The sequence below is a fragment of the Carlito syrichta genome, unplaced genomic scaffold (genome assembly GCF_000164805.1).
Source record: "Carlito syrichta isolate Samal-C Ts95f unplaced genomic scaffold, Tarsius_syrichta-2.0.1 Scaffold309198, whole genome shotgun sequence".
NCBI lineage: Eukaryota > Metazoa > Chordata > Mammalia > Primates > Tarsiidae > Carlito > Carlito syrichta.
Window position 1 is genome coordinate 30,526 of NW_007253294.1, and position 19,777 is coordinate 50,302.

The window sequence follows — 19,777 nt, forward strand, 5'->3', positions numbered from 1 at the left end:
GGCTCATTCTGCCCTCCCTGAAGCAAGGCCCATAGGTCCCCCTGAGGCCACCCAGCAGAGCTTGAGCTCTGCCACACAACCCAGAAGTCTTCCCTCCCCAGGCCACACATCTCCAGCTCCTGCCCACATGTGATGGGAAGGAAGATTCTGGAAACCTTACCACCGTCCTCAGCTTGTGCTGCTTGGTCCAGGGCCCCTTATAAAATATAGAACCAGGGCATCACATCAGCCCAGCCCTTCACATAATTCACATACAGTGTGGACCACAGTGTCTAGCAGAGTTACCTTCATGGTTGGTGTTTCCCAAAACAGAGGGAGAAAGGGAAGGGGAGAAAGAGAGAGAGGAGAAGGCACCAGTTGGCCTGGACGCTGATTATTTATGCACAGCTGCATTGCAGAACTTGTGGCCCAGATGTCTGCAAACAAACATCAGGCCTTGTTATAGTGTAAAGAGGTGACAAGAAACTCAATGGGTGCTGACCATGGAAAGAGGAACACCAGGCCCGCTTGTGTTACGAAACATGGTATGCAGTATACAATTTAATCAAAAAGGAAAACATTTCAATTAGCTGACAAAGTCCAAACATTTTACAAAATAAAAGGAGTATAAACCATTGAAAACCAGCTTTTGTCAAACACCATTTGGGGTTTTGCTTTGTTTTGTTTGAGTCGCAGTCTCACTCTGTCACCCAGGCTAGAGTGCAGTGGCACAATCATGGCTACTGCAGCCTTGAACTGATGAACTCAGGCAATCCTTCTGTTTCAGCCTCCCAAGTAGTTGGGACTACAGGCGCATGCCTCCATGTCCATCTCTATTTATTGTAGAGATGAGGTCTCACCATCCAGGCTGGTTGTCCAGGTTGGTCACAAACTCCTTGGCTCAGGCAGTCCTCTCATCTCGGCCTCCCAAAGTGCTGGGATAACAGGTGTGAACCATGCCCGACTCTTTTTTTTGGTTTTTTTTTTTTTTTTTTGCTTTTTTAAGCACACCTATCTCATTTAAACCTCATAAGTTTTCAATGAGAGCATTATAAGGATCTTCTCCCCTTTTGTAAAATAGAAAATGAAAATTCAGAGAGATTAAGTAACTTGCCCAAATCTACTCAGCTAGTAAATGGAAAGAACAAACCGGAACAGACCAATCTAACCTCAGGTATGTTCCCTCATAACTTACTATTTACAGAATAATTTCAGGTAAACGGAGGCACCATATACTTATGGATAGAACAGATAATGGCAGTCTGCCCCACAGTGTGGCCAGATGGATGTGAAGGAAGTTAGAGAACCTTACACAGAGGGCATGGATGAGTAGTTTCTCCCACAGTTCACAACCTGTGGAAAGCAGGGTCCTCCTTCCTTCCCCTTCTGGGACTCTTCCTCTGGGAGGAGTTAACAAAAACATCCCTTGAATCTTGTCACATCATTTTTTACTTTGTCCAAGATTCTAAGATGTCCCAGCTGGAGATACAAGGACCAGGCACCGCTCTGCAGGGGCTCATCATCCAAAACACAGAGATGGGGTGGGGCCCAGCAGTCTGTGTTTCAGTGAGCCTTCAGGTGATTCTGATGTGTGCCAGATTAGAGACTGACTGAAATATGAATGAGAGGACAGATGGATGAGTAGGAGCCTGGGACTTTCTCAAGAGCTGAAATGTCAAATCTTACAGTGACCTCATGTTATCAACTGGGGTATGGCCTGGGAGCCACTCAGTCAGCTCAGTGCTGCCAGCCCCTATATTTTCCAAAATCAAACACAACATGTTTGAGTTGAACTTGCTGAATGTGTGAAGTAGAAGGAACCACCCCTGGATTCTGGTACATAAAACAAAAGTTCATGGGGACCTGGGATAAGAGTGCTTCTGAAACTGACAGTGGGAGGAGCTGGAAGCAGTAGGAGGTTAGGACTAGTGTGAATGGAAACGCAAGAGGACAAGAAAGGGGGTGAGGGAAACAAAAGAGCCTCTTTCCCTGTGCAGATACCTAAGGAATGTCCACTGTAAGCCACACACTGTGACAAGTGTCACAGATGCCAACAGGTGACTGCCGTTACCATAGCTCCGGTATCAGTGTGCTATTTCAGTGTTCTTTGATCTGCCCTGTGTCCCTTTAAAACAACTTGCTCTTAAAGAACAGGGTTCAACTGGGCTCGGTGGCTCAGCCTGTAATCCCGTGCTTTGGGAGGCTGAGGTGAGTGGATTGCCTGAGTCGGCGGGTTCGAGACCTGCCTGGGCAACTTGGCGAGACCTCATCTCTACAATAAATCAAAAAGTCAGCCAGACATGGTAGTGTGCGCCTATAGTTCCAGCTACTTGGAAGACTGAGCCGGAAAGATTGCTGGAACCCAGCAGGTCGAGGCTGCGGTGGCCAGGAGTGGCCATTGCGCTCCAGTCTGGGTAATAGAGTGAGACTCCAACTCAAAAAAAAAAAAGAGCAGGGTTCATTCTCTGGGCCCCTCTCAGCACCAAATGCTCATGAGGGTGTGTTGGTTGGCAGGAGTTGGGCATAGGGTAGGCAGCCAGAGAAGGGTCCTGGAGCCAAACCAGGGAAGCTAGGACCATGAGTGACTGCGGTAACATCCTGGACCTTGTGAAAGATAAACATAGGTAGACATTAGTTAAAACAGCAAAAACATTCCATTGTGACTATAATCAGGAAAAGAGCTGAGCTCCACTTACACATTTTTTTCTTTTTTCAAGTCAGAGTTTTACTCTGACGCCTAGACTGGAGTACAGTGGCATGCTTACAGCTATTACAGCCTCAACCTGCTGGGTTCAGGTGATCCTTCTGCCTTAGCCTTACAAGTAGCTGGAATTACAGATGTGCACCACCATGCCCAGCTAATTTTTGATTTATTGTAGAGATGAGTTCTCTCCAAGTTGTCTCAAACCTGTGGGCTCAAACAATCCTCCTATGTCGGTCTCCCAAAGTGCTGGGATTATAGATGTGAGCCATCATACCCAGCCATTTTTTTTTTTAATAGAGACAAGGTCTCAGTGTGTTGCCCAGGCTGGTCTCGAATTCCTAGGCTCAAGCAATTCTCCCACCCCAGCCTCCCACAGTGCGGATTACAGGCATGAACCACTCCACCTGGCCTCAGAGGATTTTTTAGTTTTGTAGGGGGGAGCTGTTTTTCTGAGTTGGAGTCTCACTCTCTCGCCCAGGCTGAAGTGCAGTGGCATGCTAACGGTCACTACAGTCTCAACCTGCTAGGCTCAGGTGATTTTTCCACCTCAGCCTTCCAAGTAGCTGAAACTATAGGCACACGCCACCACACCCTGCTAATTTATTAGAGATGAGGTTGCGCCAAGTTTCCCAGTCTGGTCTTAAACCCATGGGCTCAGGCAATCCTCCCATCTCGGCCTTACACAGAGGTATTTTAAAGGAAGAATGAGGAAGTATTGAGGGAGAATGATTCAGGGAAATGAAAAATATTACAAAAATCAGATAAGAGAGTTAGGCCATCTGTGAGTATGAACTGGCATTTATCAAGGTGAGGTTTCACCCACAGAGACTGAGAGACAGAGGCACTGGCCTTTCTGATTTCAAAGGCATGGCTGTCAGGTCCTTAAGAAAGATACTCCAGGGTTGTAGGAGATACACATATGCCCAGGGGAGTCCTGTTTGCTGCTTCAAGGCAAAAGAAGTATATCCAGAACCAAGAGGTTCACTGCTACCCTGCAAGTAGATACAGTGGATCAGAATTTGTGCTCATTGTTCTTTTTGTGTATGTTGACAATAATGCCAGAAACCAAACTTTGAAGAAGATAGGAACACGGTGAAACTCTTTGAAAACCTCGGTTCCTCCAACCAGCTGCTGCATTTCTGAGATGTCTTCCAAGATGGACATATAGGCCCTGTTTTCAGGGATTGCCTTTGGACTGTGATGGTTAAAATGGACTTAGGGCCAGGCGTGGTGGCTCATGCCTATAATCCCAGCACTTTGGGAGGTTGAGGTAGGAGGATTGCCTGAGCCCAGGAGTTCAAGACCAGCCTAAGCAACATAGCAAGACTTTGTCTCTACAAAAAAATAATGTAAAATTTTAAAAATTAGCCAGGTATGGTGGCACACACCTGTCTGTAGTCTCAGCTACTCTGGAGACTGAGGCGGAAGAATTGCCAGAGCCTAGAGGTCAAGGCTTCAGTGAGCCATGATTGTGCCACTGCACTCTAGCCTGGGCAACAGAGTGAGACTGTGACTCAAAAAAAAAAAAGATCTTAGGAAATCACTGTGACCCAACTTGTGACAAGAATATGACACACCCCATTATCCCTGGCAGACACAGTCCCCTCCTGGCTGGTGGCCATCATCCTCATAGCCTCGGTCTTCATGGTCTTCCTGGTGCTCTTGGGCTGCTTCGCCTTGCTGTGGTGCATTTACAAGAAAACAAAGTACACCTTCTCCCCCAGGAATTCTCTTCCACAGCACCTGAAAGAGGTAGGTAGCACGGAGTAAGATGTGTTTTAGAAAACACTGATTAGAAAGAGCTTTCCTTCCAAGTCAGGGCCACCTAATTCCAGACAGCCTGTTTTCCAGAAGAAAAACATGCATCTTCCATGCCAGCTCATTCTCCATGCCCATTTCAGTCTGAGGTCAAGGTCAAGTCTGAGGTCAAGGAACAGCCCTGAAGAGGGAGGCAAAGGTTTGTTTCAAAAGCTCTTCCTGAAACCGGGAACTTGCCCCTTCTGTGACTTTCACTACTCAAAGCCCCAAGTCCTTGGGGAGCAAAGGTGATGATTCTGGGGCAGGAAGGGAAAAAGCAGAGCTCAGGGTGAAGAAAAGAAAGAGAAAACTCTAGGTTAAGTGCCAGCAAATATCCAGGAGTAGAGAAAGGAAAGAGGAAGAGGCACGTTTTCCGTTTTGGAATATCTGGGAGCGATTGGAATTCTGAGATTTGTGTCCTGGGTTTTAGAAAGGCTCTTTTGTAAAAGTTTAGACAGAAGAAAGGTTGTACCTGGCAAATGGCTATAGGACTGAGGAGGCATTAAGAAATGAAATTCCTGGCCAAGTGCAGTGGCTCACGCCTGAATTCCCAACACTTTGGGAGGCCGAGGTGAGAAGATTGCCTGAGCCCACAGGTTCGAGAACAGCCTGGGCAACTTGGTGAGATCTCATCTCTATAATAAATCAAAAAATTAGCTGAACATGGTGGCGTGTGCCTGTAGTTCTGGCTACTTGGAAGGCTGAGGCAGAAGAATTGCCTGAACTCAGCAGGTCAACGCTGGGGTGGCCATGAGTGTGCTACTGCATTCCAGCCTGGGTGATGGAGTGAGACTCCAACTCAAAAAAAAAAAAAGTGAAATTCTGTACGTACACAGACAATTGAAAATGAAAAGATACCAAGCCCAGACCCCAAAGGGACCTATCTTTGGTCTCATTTCCCAGAAAACAAACTTTGAGGTGGAAATTTCCATTAAAAAAGGCTTCATGGGAGCCAGGTACTGTGACACACACCTATAGTCCCAGCTACTTAAGAGGCTGAGGCAAGATTGCTTGAGCCTAGGAGTTGGAGGCTGCAGTGAGCTATGATCATGCCACGGTGCTCCAGCTTGGGAGACAGAGCAAGACCCTGTCTCTAAAAACATTTTTTATTTTTAAAAAAATTATTGAGCCGGGCTCGGTGGCTCAGCCTGTAATCTCGCGCCTTTGGGAGGCTGAGGTGAATGGATTGCCCGAGCCCACGGGTTCGAGACCCGCCTGGGCAGCGAGACCTCATCTCTACATTAAATCAAAAAAATCACCCGGGCATGGTAGCGCATGCCTGTAATTCCGGCTACTTGGAAGGCTGAGGCGAAAGGATCGCTGGAGCCCAGCAGGTCAAGGCTGCGGTGGCCAGGAGCGGCCACTGCACTCCAGTCTGGGTGACAGAGTGAGACTCCTACTCAAAAAAAAAATTGTTACGACTTAATGGGGAGTACCTTTGGGAATAATACTTCTAAGGAAACAAAGGTAGCAGGATGGGGCAGAGAGAGATACGTCGAGCTGCCATGCAGCCACAACAGAAGCCTCAGCCAATCCCACAAGGGCTCTCGAGCTGGGGTGGCACTGGGGAGATGTCCCAAGCTGAGGCATGAGCTGTGGGCCTGTGCACCCCACATTGACCATGTGCTGGATATGGGCTAACCCCAGGAAAGGAGCCTAACTTAGCCCGAGGCATGAGACATCAGCTGCCAGTATTCCTGGCAGCTGGGAGGGAGGGGTGCCCCATTCTGGAGGGACAGTTAAGCGGCACACCAGTGTCCATTACAGTCCACACCTCATACCACATGCCTTCCCAGGAGCAGCTCTTCCAGGCTCTGAGATGATCTCTTTCCTGGGGAAGGTAACAAGAGCAAGACGAGTGGAACAAACTCCAGCCCCCACTGCTGTAGCTGGGTCAGTACCACAAGTAATGTCCATGATCTCCTTCCTCTGCTGTCCCTTTGGGAGTCCCCTCTCTCCTCTCCTGTGACTAGCCTCTGCTGGCAGGGGCTGCTGACCTGATGGGGTGGCCCAGCCCTCATCCCCGAGAGGATTGAGCCTCTGGTCCCTAGGCCCATCGCAGGCAATGGCTGCTTTCCTTGTCCACAGGCTGTCAGTATTGGGCAGGAGAGTACTGGGAGATGCTCCAGTGACTCAGTGACTCTATCAGGTGCCCTCCATGATGTAGAGACAGCCTCATCTCCTCTTGGTGATCAATGTGGTGACCCTTTTCCTTGCCTGCTGGTCTCTTGGCATGAAGAGATGGCAACCAGAGCTTAAAGGGGTTTTGTTTTTGTTTTGATTCAGAATCTCACTCTGTCGCCTAGGCTGGACTGCAGTGGCATGATCACGGCTCACCACAGTTGTGACTCCCTGGGCTCAGGAGATCCTTCTGCCTCAGGCTTCAGAGCAGCTGGGACCACAGTCATACACCACCATGCCTGGCTAATTTTCTTGGTTTTTTTTTGTAGAGATGAGGTCTCGCTGTATTGCCTAGGCTGGTCTTAAACTCCTAGGCTCAAGCAATCCTCCCACTTCAGTTTTCCAAAGTGTAGGGATTACAGGTGTGAGTCACTACACCTAGCTCATAGCTTAAAGCTTAACAGGCCTCATACTGTGTCCCCTGATGGAAACACTGCCACTCTGGGAACCCTTTGGACCAGGGTCAGCAAACTTTCTTAAAGGGCCAGATAGAAAATAGTTTAGGCTTTGCAGACCAAGAGGTAAAATTGAAATTAAGTAGGCACTTATCTAACCATTTGAATGTAATAATTTTTTAAAAATCAAAAACCTTTCATGGGCATACAAAAACAAGTCATGGGCCATATTTGGTGCATGGGACAGTTTGCTGACCCCAGTTACATTCATGGAACCTAAAATCACATGGACAGAGAGTACCAATTTCCCCAAGTAGATCACCAGGAATGAGGATGAGCAGGGTCCCTCCTGCTTCCACCCCTTGACTCCTGAACCTGTGTGTTCTACCTACTGGGGACAGAGCATCACACAATGATTGTTGATTCTGGGTGCATGCCAGGTGCTAAAGGACAAGGCCCCGCCCTCACGGGGCATCATTCCAAGCTGGCATCTCACCTGCACTTTCTTTTTTGAGTTGGAGTCTCACTCCATCGCCCAGGCTGGAGTGCAGTGGCTTGCGACCACCCCAGCATCAACCCGCTGGGCTTAGGAGATCCTTCCACCTCAGCCTTCCAAGTAGCTGGGACTACAGGTGCACACACCATGCCCGGCTAATTTTTTGATGTATTATAGAGATGAGTCTTGCCAAGTTGCCCAGGCTGGTCTCGAACCCGCGGGCTCAAGCAATCCCCTCACCTCAGCCTCCCAAAGTGCTGGAATTACAGGCTTGTGCCACCACGCCTGGCCCTCACCTGTACTTTCAACGGGCTGCTCAGTAGTTCTTCCAGACTGGCAGCTCCTGAGCAGTGCAGTTTGTGATATGATCAGGGGATCTCGTGGTCATGTGCCCCTTACTGGTGCCTTTGCTGTCATGAGGTGGGCCCCACACATGCTATATGAGGCCTATATTAGTTCTTATGGGCTTCCGTAACAAAGCACCACCAACTGGGTGTCTTAAACAGCAGAAATAGGCCGGGCTCGGTGGCCCAGTCTGTAATCCCAGCACTTTGGGAGGCCGAGGCGAGTGGATTGCCTGAGCCTGCAGGTTTGAGACCAGCCTGGGCAACTTGGCGAAACCTCATTGCTACAACAAATCAAAAACATTAGCAAGGCGTGGTAGCACTCACCTGTAGTTCCGCCTATTTGGAAGGCTGAGGCGGAAGGACTGCTGGAGCCCAGGAGGTCGATGCTGGGGTGGCCACGAGCGCGCCACTGCACTCCAGCCTGGCTGATGGAGTGAGACTCCTACTCAAAAGAAAAAGAACCAGCAGAAATATATGGTCTCACAGTTCTGAAGGCCAGAAATTCAAGATCAAAGTGTCTTAGGATTGGCTCCTTCTGAGGGCTATGAGGGAAAATCCATTTCCAATGCTCTCCTAGTTTCTGAGGCTATTGTCAATCCTTGGCATTCCTTGGCTTGTAGATGCATCACCCCAGTCTCTGCCTTCCTCTTCACATGATGTTCTCCCTGTGGGTATGTCTGTGTCCACATTTCCCCTTTTTATAAGGACATCCGTCATAGTGGCCTAGGAACCCACTCTACACCAGTAAGACCTCATTCTGCCTTAACTAATTACATAAGCAGGGGCCTTTTCTCCAAATACAGTCACATTCTGAGGTATGGGGTTAGAACTTCAACATGTGAATTTTGGCTGTTGTTTGTAAGGTGAGTGCAGAGAAGACAAGAGAGTGAACTGATCGTTAGGCAAAGAAAAAAAGTTTATTAAAGGGGAGAGAAGAGGAATCAGCACCTCTTTGTTTTTGTGGGTCCCTTTTATACCCCTAGCCGGGGTCTGGTGAGCCAACACAAAAATGCAGCAAGAGGAATGGATATGTGGGCAGCAAGCCAACTTATAAAAGGCCTGAATATATGGAATTTTAAGGTACTTGTCATTTCTTTTTAAGTTCCAATCAAGCTGCAGGAGTGTATTAGGAGTTAGGGAGCCACTTTTCTGGTCAGGTTTCTCCATTCCCCAGCTTATATTGTAGAATTTCCCCATACTTGGCTTCCAGGTGAAAGGCTCAACTGGGGCAAGATGGGCCAGAGCCAGTGCCTGGGCCACCAAGCAGTATTGTAAAAGGAAACAAGGATACAATTGGGATGGGCTCTTGGTTTTATGGATTTGTTCCTTGGCCATAGCCATCCAGATTCCCTGCCAGGCATCCCCATCAGGTTCAATGGAATCAGTGCAAAGGATGTAAGTCACCGCAGAAAGAGCATCCTCCCATCTCTGTGCCCACTGGAACTCGAGGGATGCTATGCTTCACCATGTCTTGGAAGGTCTAGTACCAGGACTTCTGGCAATTGGGGCCCAGACTCTTGCTAGGAATCTTCCAAGACAGAAAACTGGGAAAAGCCGGGCTCGGTGGCTCAGCCTGTAATCCCGTGCCTTTGGCTGAGGTGAGCGGATTGCCCGAGCCCGCAGGTTCGAGACCCGCCTGGACAACGAGACCTCATCTCTACAAAAAATCAGCCAGGCATGGTAGCGCATGCCTGTAATTCCAGCTACTCGGAAGGCTGAGGCAGAAGGATCGCCAGAGCCCAGCAGGTCGAGCCTGCAGTGGCCGGGAGCGGCCACTGCGCTCCAGTCTGGGTGACAGAGTGAGACTCCAACTCAAAAAAAAAAAAAAAAGAAAACTGGGAAAAGCCCAAGAGACCCAGGAACTTATTTTAACAGCAAAGCCAGGGGTCCAAGAGCACTTCCAAATATGTGGGTGTGTGGGTGATAAATGAGGGATGACTCACCGGAGTCCCAGAAAAGCATACTGTGCAGTTGTTGAAGTTTCCAGGTCCTTCGTGGAGTTGCTTCACCAACAAAAAGAAAGATAGCAAAGAAACCAAGCACTTTGTCTCCCACACATACAAGTCCTGGCGGTCTGAACTTTTCTTTGGCGACCTTCTTGCCTCCCTAGAGAGTAGCCCTAGGCAGAAACCGTCATACACGCCTGACTAATTTTTTTATTTATTGTAGAGAGAAGCTTTCACCAACTTGCCCAGACTGGTCTCAAACCCCTGGCCTCAGGCAATCCTCTTGCCTCCACCTCCCAAAGTTCCCAAAGTGCTGGGATGACAGGTGTGAACCACCACGCCCAGCTAATTTTTTGATTTATTATAGAGACAAAGTCTTGCCAAGTTTCCCAGACTGGTCCCGAACCCCTGGGCTCAAGCAATCCTCTCACCTCAAGCCTTCCAAAGTGCTGGGATTACAGGCACGAGCCACCAAACCCAGCGTACATGTGAATTTTGTTCAACCCCTAGCAGGATCCTCCATCAGTGGAGCAAACATGCTGTAGTCTCAGTGGTGTTGACAGGCCCTGCAGAGCATGAATGGCAAATCATGCCTTAAATAAGCATCAGCTGTGGCCAAGGTGCATCACTGTCCCTTCCAGAGTGCAAGAGTTTATGTCATCAGCTTGCTACCAGGTGACTGGTTGGCCTTCACAGGGGATACCATCATGTTGGGAGTTCAGCACTGATCTCTGCTGCAGGCGGCTTAGACATTGGACACAGCAGTAACTGTGCCAGCCTTGGGAGTGGGAGCCCTTCTTCTGGGGCCACACAGAACCTTTGTCCCTACCACCACAATCGCTTTGTTCATGAGTCCATTCTGCCACCAGATGGCCAGTGGCAGAGGCCAGCAGACATTCACTGGCTGTGTCATCCTGTGTCCTTGATTGTTCCCTTTCCATGGCACATGGTCTTGGTGGGAGTTAATATGTGACACAGAAATCTCCACACTTCCAGCACAAGGCACATTCGTATGTTTCTTCCCCAGACATCCTTAGCTTCTCTCTGCTAGGCCCATGACCAGCAGGATTAACCCCTGCCAGGGATTCTGTAGCCAACCTGATCTTGGGACACTTTTCTTTCCATGCACAGGGCATGACCAGATGCTCAGCCTGAAGCTCTGCCCGTTGGGAGACTTTCTCCCTGATTGGAGCTGTAATGCAAAGGCTATTTTTGGTTTGTGTCTCCATACCATGCTGACCTCCTTCTGAAACAAGGCTGCCTTTTTCCTCCGTCTTCAGTTGGCCATTAAGACCTGTCCCCCCACGTGGTCACAGTGTGAGCAGACAAAGAGACACCAGTGCAAAGGGGTAGATACCAAGGAGGTCTGAGCCACCTGTGTTCAGACATGTGCCCTCTGATCCCATCTTTCATCCTGCTGGATGAGACAGGCCTCATGATGGTCACTTCCAGGCTGCATGATCACCTGTGTCCCTAGTCAGTGGATCTATCTCTACCGGGTCCCTGTAACCCTCCGGGAGCTGGTTTTCAAACAGAGTATGATTATCTGCTACAGATACCCCAACCTGACTCTGGAACTCTAGTGTTTGCATTGTGATTCTCCTCTTGGGATTTGCTGTAAACTCCACCCAGCGTCTTTGCTCACCACAGACACTTCAAAGATCTGCCAAGTCAACCATCAGGTTCAGTGAGCATACAAGGAGGGACCCAAAAAAACCCAGGAATTGTCTTTTTTGTATGGCCGGCCCCTGGTAGTCCACACACACAGTCTTCCTCTGCTAGGTAGGTGTTCTAGGAACCCATCGGCTTTAATCTGGAAGTTTTGAGGATGTTGTGCCATGATTTGCGGAAGAAACATCCCAAGTTGTGACAAACAGGTGACTGGTTCTTCCACCATAACAACGCACCTGCCCACACTGCGCTGAGTGTTCCACAGTTTTTGACCCAAAAATGGCATGACCCCTGCGCTCCACCCTTCTTATTCACCCATATTCGCCTCAAGCGACTTTTTCTTTGTTTCCCCAGATGACAGAAGTCCTCAAAGGGAAATGTTTTGCTGATATGGGAGAGGTAAAACAAACAAACAAACAAAACCAGCAGAAGCACTAAAAGGCATCAAAATTGTAGAGTTCAAAAACTGTTTTGAGCAGTAGAAAAAGCATCTCGATAGGTGTACTGCCTCAAGTGGAGAGTACTTTGAAGGTGACTGAAGTTTAAACATGTAAGAATAGATACATGGCCAGGCTCGGTGACTCAGCCTGTAATCCCGTGCCTTGGGAGGCTGAGGTGAGCGGATTGCCTGAGCCCGCGTTCGAGACCTGCCTGGGCAACTTGACGAGACCTCATCTCTACAATAAATCAAAAAATTAGCCGGGCATAGTAGTGCACACCTGTAGTTCCAGCTACTCTGAAGGCTGAGTCAGAAGGATCGTCGAAGCCCAGCAGGTCGAGGCTGCGGTGGCCAGGAGGGGCCACTGCACTCCAGTCTGGGTGACAGAGTGAGACTCCAACTCAAAAAAAAAAAAAAGAATAAGATACACAGCTTCTTACAAATAAATTCTGGGATTTTGGGGATCCCCCTTATATTGTCATTGGTAGATAATGCTCCAGTTTTGAGGTGAGGGTAGAGTAACTTGCTCCATAGCCCCTGCCTTCTACAAGGCCCTTTTCTGCTCTGAAGGCTGGTAACCTCCTGTGTCACTTGATGAACACGTTTAGAGGGGTATCCCTATGTGAGGAGCATGTTGCTTCAGAACTCAAGAAGGCCTATGAAGCATAGAGCATCCTTCCTAGTGTGGGGAGGGGCAGGATACAGTAATTGATCCTTGCAAGAGGATGTCCCGGGCATGACCCACTCCATGGGACCCCTCGAACTCTACTGGAAGTGGCAAGCCCTTGGATCTTCATCAGGTGAGTTTTCCACCCTACACAGTGCATGTGCCTTACCAACGCCTTGCCACTTCCAGCACTTCCAGTCCTGTTAACATCTTGTTGTGATGGCTAATATCAAGCCTTTGTTCCCACACCAACCAGTCAGTTGATGCAGGCTGCCTCTGGGAAGAACACAGAGCCTTGACCGAGGCAGCTGCCTTCTGTGAAGGGCACTTCCTAGAAAGGGACTTCGCCTTGAGCCATTTCAGCTGCCAGACAGTACTCCTAGAAACTAGGGGAACAAGCAGATCTGGACAACACAACCCAGCATCCACTGTGGATAGAAAGTGGGGCCCGGAACCATAGGTCAGCATTTCAGAGCAGCTAGAACCTTCTAAAAAGAGTGCCGGCAAGATTGCAGCACCAGAAGGAACTAAGAATCCTCTAGCATGAGCTAAGAATCCTCTGTAAGCTTTAGGAAGTCACAGCTGCAGCAGGGAGAACAAAGAGGGGCAGGTCTTTCCTCTGGGTAGATGTTTTGTTAACTGAGAATCAAGAGGAATCAGAACTATTCCCCTGCTGCTTTTGCCTCTTGGCTTTGCCATCAAAGAGACTAGTCAGAAGGAAAGGACAGATGGAGCAAACAGTAAAGGAGCCTGTTGGCAGGAGCTCTGGCCTCCAAGGCTAGAAGACTCTGCAGGCCTGCCAGTGTCTGGGAAACCAGAGGCGAGGGCTGGGGGCGCTGGAGGAGGGCCAGAGGAGCAAAGACGAAAGAAGTGCTAGGCAACTACGGAGCAGTTTGGGGTCCTTACCTCACCAAATTCTTCAGTTTGACTCAGAACATATAGAATATTTCACCCACGGCCCAGAGAATCATTTCAAATTTAGGGAGATTTGCTAGGAATGGAGACTTTGAGTTGAAAAAACAATAGGGAAATTTATCCAGCAGTGATCTACTGAGCCAGCCACCATGATGTGTGTGTATGCATGCGTGTGTACGTGTGCCTGTGTGTGTGTGTCTAAGCAGGAGACACAGCCTGATATTTGCTTTCTTGAAATTGTATGCATCATTCTTTGATTTCTCCTCTTCCCCACTCCCAAGAGAACCCAGGGTAGCTTCCAGCCCAGTCTCATAAATCCACTGGATCTGAGGTTTAGGGAGGTTTCCCTTCTCCCAGCTTCTTTGGCCCAGCGGAGATCTGGACATTGTTTCACTTGCTCCCCCCGCCTACCCCCATCAGCTGCTCAAAACCCATGAGGACAGATCTCAGCGGGTCCACACCAGTAGGTAGTGCGGCCGCACTCACTTCCATTAAGTCATATCAAAAGGCAGCGTGTGGAAATAATGCTGAGAGGGGCTCCATTTGGATGGAAGAGGTCAAAATACAAAGCTTTGAAGCATGCTTCTTCATCTCATGGTGAAGATTAAGCACTGGAGAATGAGAAGCCAGCAGAGGTTTCAGGAAACACAAAGGGGAACCCCCCAAAACCAGAATTTATTTATAAAAATTGTGTATTTATTCTTACATGTCTAAACTTCAGTCACCTTCAAAGTACTCTCCATGTGATGCAATACACCTATCAAGACGCTATTTTTGCTGCTCAAAACATTTTTTTAACTCATCCATTTTGATGCCTTTCAGTGCCGCTGCTGTTTTTTGTTTCACCTCTTCCATATCAGTAAAACGTTTCCCTTTGAGGACTTTTTTCATCCAGGGAAACAAACGAAAAAAAGTCACTGGGGCAAGATCAGGTGAATAGGGAGGGTGGGGCACGGGGGACATGCCATTTTTGGTCAAAAACTGCTCAATACTCCGCACAGTGTGGGCAGCTACGTTGTCATGGAGAAAAAAGCCAGTCATCTGTTTGCCACAACTTGGGATGTTTCTTCCACAATTCATGACACAGTCTTCTCAAAACTACAGGTAAAAACTTTGGTTGACTGTTTGATTCAGAGGAACAAATTCCAAGTGTACTGCAAAGGGCCCACCCTCCAAAGATAACTCCAGAATTTTTGGATACCTCTTTGTATAGGGGCATCTTCATTATTCAAAGCACCTGAGAGAAAGATGATTGGCCTGTGGTCCCTGCCCTTAATTGGCCCTGTCTACAGGAGAGACAAACTGGGAAGAGTTGGTGTCCATCAAGTGTGCAAAGGCAGCACCACTGCCCGACAGAACATATCACAAGCCACATATATTTCAAATTTGCTAGTAGCCACATCTTTTAATTTTTTTAAATTATTTTTTTAAAAAGAGACAGGATCTTGCTCTGTTGCCCAGGCTGATCTCAAACTTCAGGTCTCAAGTGATCTTTCTGCCTCAGCTCCTCTAAATACGGGTATTATAAGCATGAGCTGCCGTGCCCAGCTGTTGCCACATGTATGAAGAGTCAAAAGAAACAGGTGAAATTAACATTAATAATACATAACCCAGAATATCTAAAACACCATCATTTCAGCATGTATTTTCTGAATAATTGAGATATTTTACATTTTTCTCATACAAAGTCTTTGAAATCTGTTGTCTATTTTACACTTGAGCATGTATCAACTTGAACTTAGTCATTTTTCAAGTGGTCAGTAGCCCATGTGGCTCGTGGCTGCTATACTGGGTGTGCAGGTCTAAAGGCTGGAATGGAGGGACATGCAGGATGCTGGGGAGCATCAAAGAGGGCCCCTAACTCAGCCCGAGGTCTCATGGGAGATTCTACTTGTTATTCCAACACATATTTATCCAGGGCTTGCTTCCTAAAGGAAACGGCATCAAAGCTGTGTCAGCCCCACTGCATGAAGATCAGACTAAAAAAAAATCTCCCTTCTGGCTTAAAAGAGGGAACTGTTAGAGGGTGACCTGGATCACTTGGCAAATGAGTTGCATATTTATTGTCACATATCTTTTTTTTTTCTTTTGAGTCGGAGTCTCAGTCTGTCGCCCAAGCTGGAGTGCAGTGGCACAATCACGGCCACCGCAGCCTCAACCTGTTGGGCTCAGGCAATCCTTCCTCCTCAGCCTTCCAGGTAGCTGGGACTACAGGCATGCACCACCATGCCTGACTAATTTTTTATTTTTGGTAGAGACGAGGTCTTCCTATGTTGCCCAGGCTGGTCTCAAACTCCTGAACTCAAGCAATCCTCCCACCTTTGTCTCCCAAAGTGCTAAGATTATAGGCATGAGCCACCATACCCGGCATCACAATTTTAAAATTGTGGCACAATGCACATTACATAAAGTTTATCATCTTAATCATTTTAAGAGTACAATTCAGCAGCACTGAGTACATTCACATGGTTGTGTAACCATCACCACTGTCCATTTTCAGAACTTTTTTCATCTTCCAAAACTGAAACTCTCCTCCCATTAAACAATAATTCCCTGTTCCTCTTTCTCCCAGACCCTGGCAACCACCATTCCTACTTTTTGTTTCAATGAACTTGACCATTCTGGGTCCCTCATAGAAGCAAAATCATACAGTATTTGTCTTTGCATGTCTGGCTTGTCTTTAAAGTCCATCCATGTTGTAGCATGTGTCAGAGTGTCCTTCTTTTTTAAGGTTGAATAAGATTGTGTTGTGTGTATAGGCCACATTTCACTTATCCATCTGTTTGTGGATGGACACTTGGGTTGCTTCCAACCTTTTGGCTATTGTGAATCATGCTGCTTTGGACATGGGTATACACACATCTCTTCAACACCCTGCTTTCAGTTCTTTTGGGTATTTACATAAGAGTGAAATTGCCGGATCATATGGAACACGACTTTAATTTTTTTGAGGAACTGACATACTGTTATTGCAACTTTTTTTTTTTTGGTAGAAACAAGGTCTTACTATATTGCCTAGGCTAGTCTTCAACTTCTAGGCTCAAGCAATCGCACCTTGGCCCAACATGCTGGGATTATAGGCATGAGCCACTGCACCTGGCCTATTTTCACTTTTTTTTTTTTTTTTTAATTGGAGTCTCACTCTGTCACCCAGGCTGGAAGGCAGTGGCACGCTCCCAGCCACCACAGCCTCAACCTCCTGGGCTCAGGTGATCCTTCCACCTCAGCCTTCAAGTAGCTGGGACTACAGGCATGCGCCTTGCTCATTTTTTAAATATTTTTTTGTAGAGACAAGGTCTTGCCATGTTGCCCGAGCTGGTCTCCAACTCCTGGTCTCAAGCAATCCTCCTACCTTGGCCTCTCAAAGTGCTAGGATTACAGACATGAGCCACTGCGCCCAGCTATTGTCACATTTTAATAATAGCATTTTCTAGCCAAGAATTCTGTTTAAAAAAATCCTGACCAGGCACGGTGGCTCAAGCCTGTAATCCCAGCACTTTGGAAGTCCAAAGCAAGAGGATTGCCTGAGCCCAGGGACTTGAGACCAGCCTGGGCAACTTGGCAAGACCTCATCTCTACAGTAAATAAATAAATAATCAGCCAGGCATGGTAGTGTGCACCTGTAGTTCCAGCTACTTGGAAAGCTGAGGAGGAAGGATTGCCTGAGCCCAGCAGGTCTTGGCTGTGGTGGCCATGAGCATACCACTGCATTCCAGCCTCGGCGACAGAGTGAGACACCAACTCAAAAAAAAAAAAAATTCCTATAAACCCAGAGAAAGAAATGTGAAAACTTGGTCATTAACTGTCCTTTTGTTCTCCTGCAGTTTTTGGGCCACCCTCATCACAGCAAACTTCTGTTCTTCTTCCCACTCTCTGATGAGAATGAAGTTTTTGACAAATTAAGTGTCATTGCAGAAGACTCTGAAAACAGCAAGCAGAATCCCAGTGACAGCCACAGCTGTGGGACCCTGTCTGGGCAGGAACCCCAAAGCTAGTCCCTGAGGAGGGAACCATTCTTCTGGGGACTGTGACTACTATTTTCTCACCTCTGCCTCAGTGGGTGATCAGAATGACAAAGGTGTCCAAGACCCCCAAGCAAACCTCAGACCTTTGAACTTGTCAGACCCTGGACTTGTCTACACAACCATAGAGCTGGATTTTAAAGGCTCACTTAGTGAAAATACTCCATCTTGGGAACTTGCTGCTTTATAATGATTTCATGATTTTTTTTTTTTTTTTTTTTTTTTTGAGTCAGAGTCTCACTCTGTCACTCTGTCTGGAGTACAATGGCATGCTCATGGCCACTGCAGCCTCAACTTTCTGGGCTCAGGCAATTCTTCCACCTCAGCCTTCCAAGTAGCTGGAACTACAGGCGTGCGCCACCATGCTCGGCTCATTTTCTTTTTTTTTTTTTTTTTTTTTTTATTTATTATAGAGACGAGGTTTCGCCAAGTTACCTAGGCTGGTCTTGAACCCCTGGGCTCAGGCAGTCCTCTCGCCTCAGCCTCCCAAAGTGCTAGGATTACAGGCATAAGCCACCATGCCCAGCTTGATTTAATGATTGTAATGATTTTTTTTTAAGGTTGGCCATGGAGAGTGTAATCTTCAGCTCATTATCCTCACTAAAATAGAACCACATTTTAATTGTAAGAAATGGAAATATTTTAAATGAGGAATAAAAATGGAGTTGCTGTAATATTCTACCAGTTGGAGCTGAAAAACAACTCAAGAGTGGTCAAACACAATGCTGCACAGAATGCAGACTTATTGGATTCTCTGGGATACTTGGGATTTATTTTTCTACCTACATATGTTGTATATACTGCTGGTGCTCTATTAAAGTTTTCATCTCTATTGATTGGTATGTGTCAATGATATTCCACGTGTGTCACTGGTAGATATTGAGCAAGGCTCAATATTGCCATGCTGATGTCCATTCATTCACTGGTATTTCCTAGTCCTTCCTGCTGGTGACCAGGCACCGTGCTGTGTGTGAGGTCTTAAAGTCATCTAGAAGATCCCAGACTAGGAAGCTTCAAAGAACAGAAGGGCCCTGAACTTTGAATTCCTACTTGGACTCTTACTCACCTGTGACCAGTCCATTTCTTCATCTGTAAATGAGGGTGAAAAGGCCTAAGAATCAGTGATACTATATTAGCCTGGTGCCAGCACATAACAAACACTCAGTAAATGGCAGCTGCATGAGCACCAGCATCTCACGGATACGACTTTACCTCCACAAATTTGGGCCAGCAACAATGTCCTTTCCTCTATGCCAGATTGCCCAATAAAACAGATCCAGCAAAGGCCCCAAAATAGGAAAAAACACTCTTAGAAATCACTTGACTTTTTTATTTTTTATATTTTTTATTTTGTAGAGACGAGGGTCTCACTATGTTGCCCAGGCTGGTCATGAACGACTGGACTCACGCGATCCTCCTGCTAGGTAATTTGACATTTTAAAAAGAAAGCATCAGTTAGGTGTGGTGGCTTACACCTGTAATCCCAGTACTTTGGGAGGCCAAGGCAGGAGACTTGCTTGAGCCCAGGATTTTGAGAACAGCCTGGACAACATAGTGAGACCCTGTACAAATAAAAAAATAGACAGTAAATAAAAGAAAGCATCATAGGGAAAGTAGATATGAAGTTTTTTGGACTTCCTTACTTCATCTCATCGTTCAATGTCTCATGCTGATCTGGGGCTAGTCTTATGATAGAAAAATTAATTCTCTTTCCCAAATGTGAGGTTGATGGAAGAATTGTCCAGTCCTACCCCCTGTGGGTGCATCTGGCAGGGGAGAGAAGGGACTCTCCCTTTTTTTTTTTTTTTTTTTTGAGTCAGAGTCTCACTCTATGGCCCAGGCTGAAGTACAATGGCACACTCACAGTCCACAGCCTTGACCTGCTGGGCTCAGGCAATCCTTCTGCCTCAGCCTTCCAAGTAGCTGGAACCACAGCTAATTTTTTTATTTATTGTAGAGATAAGGTCTCACCAAGTTGCCCAGGGTTGGTCTCGAACCCATAGTCTCAGGCAATCCTCTCACCTCCACCTCCCAAAGTGCTAGGATTACAGGCATGAGCCACTGCATACCCAGCAGCCTCTCCCATTCTTAATCTTCTCCCTGTGTGGACACTGGCATTCTTTGGGCCCGCCTTGCATTCGAATCTGCTTTGTGTGTTTGAGGAATCTCCTGCCTTACAATTGTGAACCCTTCTGCCTTTTGATAGGCTCAAAGTGCC

At 47.3% G+C, this 19,777-nt stretch overlaps 1 protein-coding gene across 1 annotated transcript in view; it reads left to right on the forward strand.

Annotated features, from left to right (window-relative positions):
- IL10RB (interleukin 10 receptor subunit beta) overlaps positions 1–17,766 on the forward strand; it is a 32,984-nt gene extending 15,218 nt beyond the window's left edge. The window contains 2 exon segments of the mRNA XM_008066933.1: positions 4,278–4,435; positions 17,362–17,766. Coding sequence (XP_008065124.1) covers positions 4,278–4,435; positions 17,362–17,532 — 329 coding nt within the window. The 3' untranslated portion in view covers positions 17,533–17,766.
- The last annotated feature ends 2,011 nt before the right edge of the window (positions 17,767–19,777 follow it).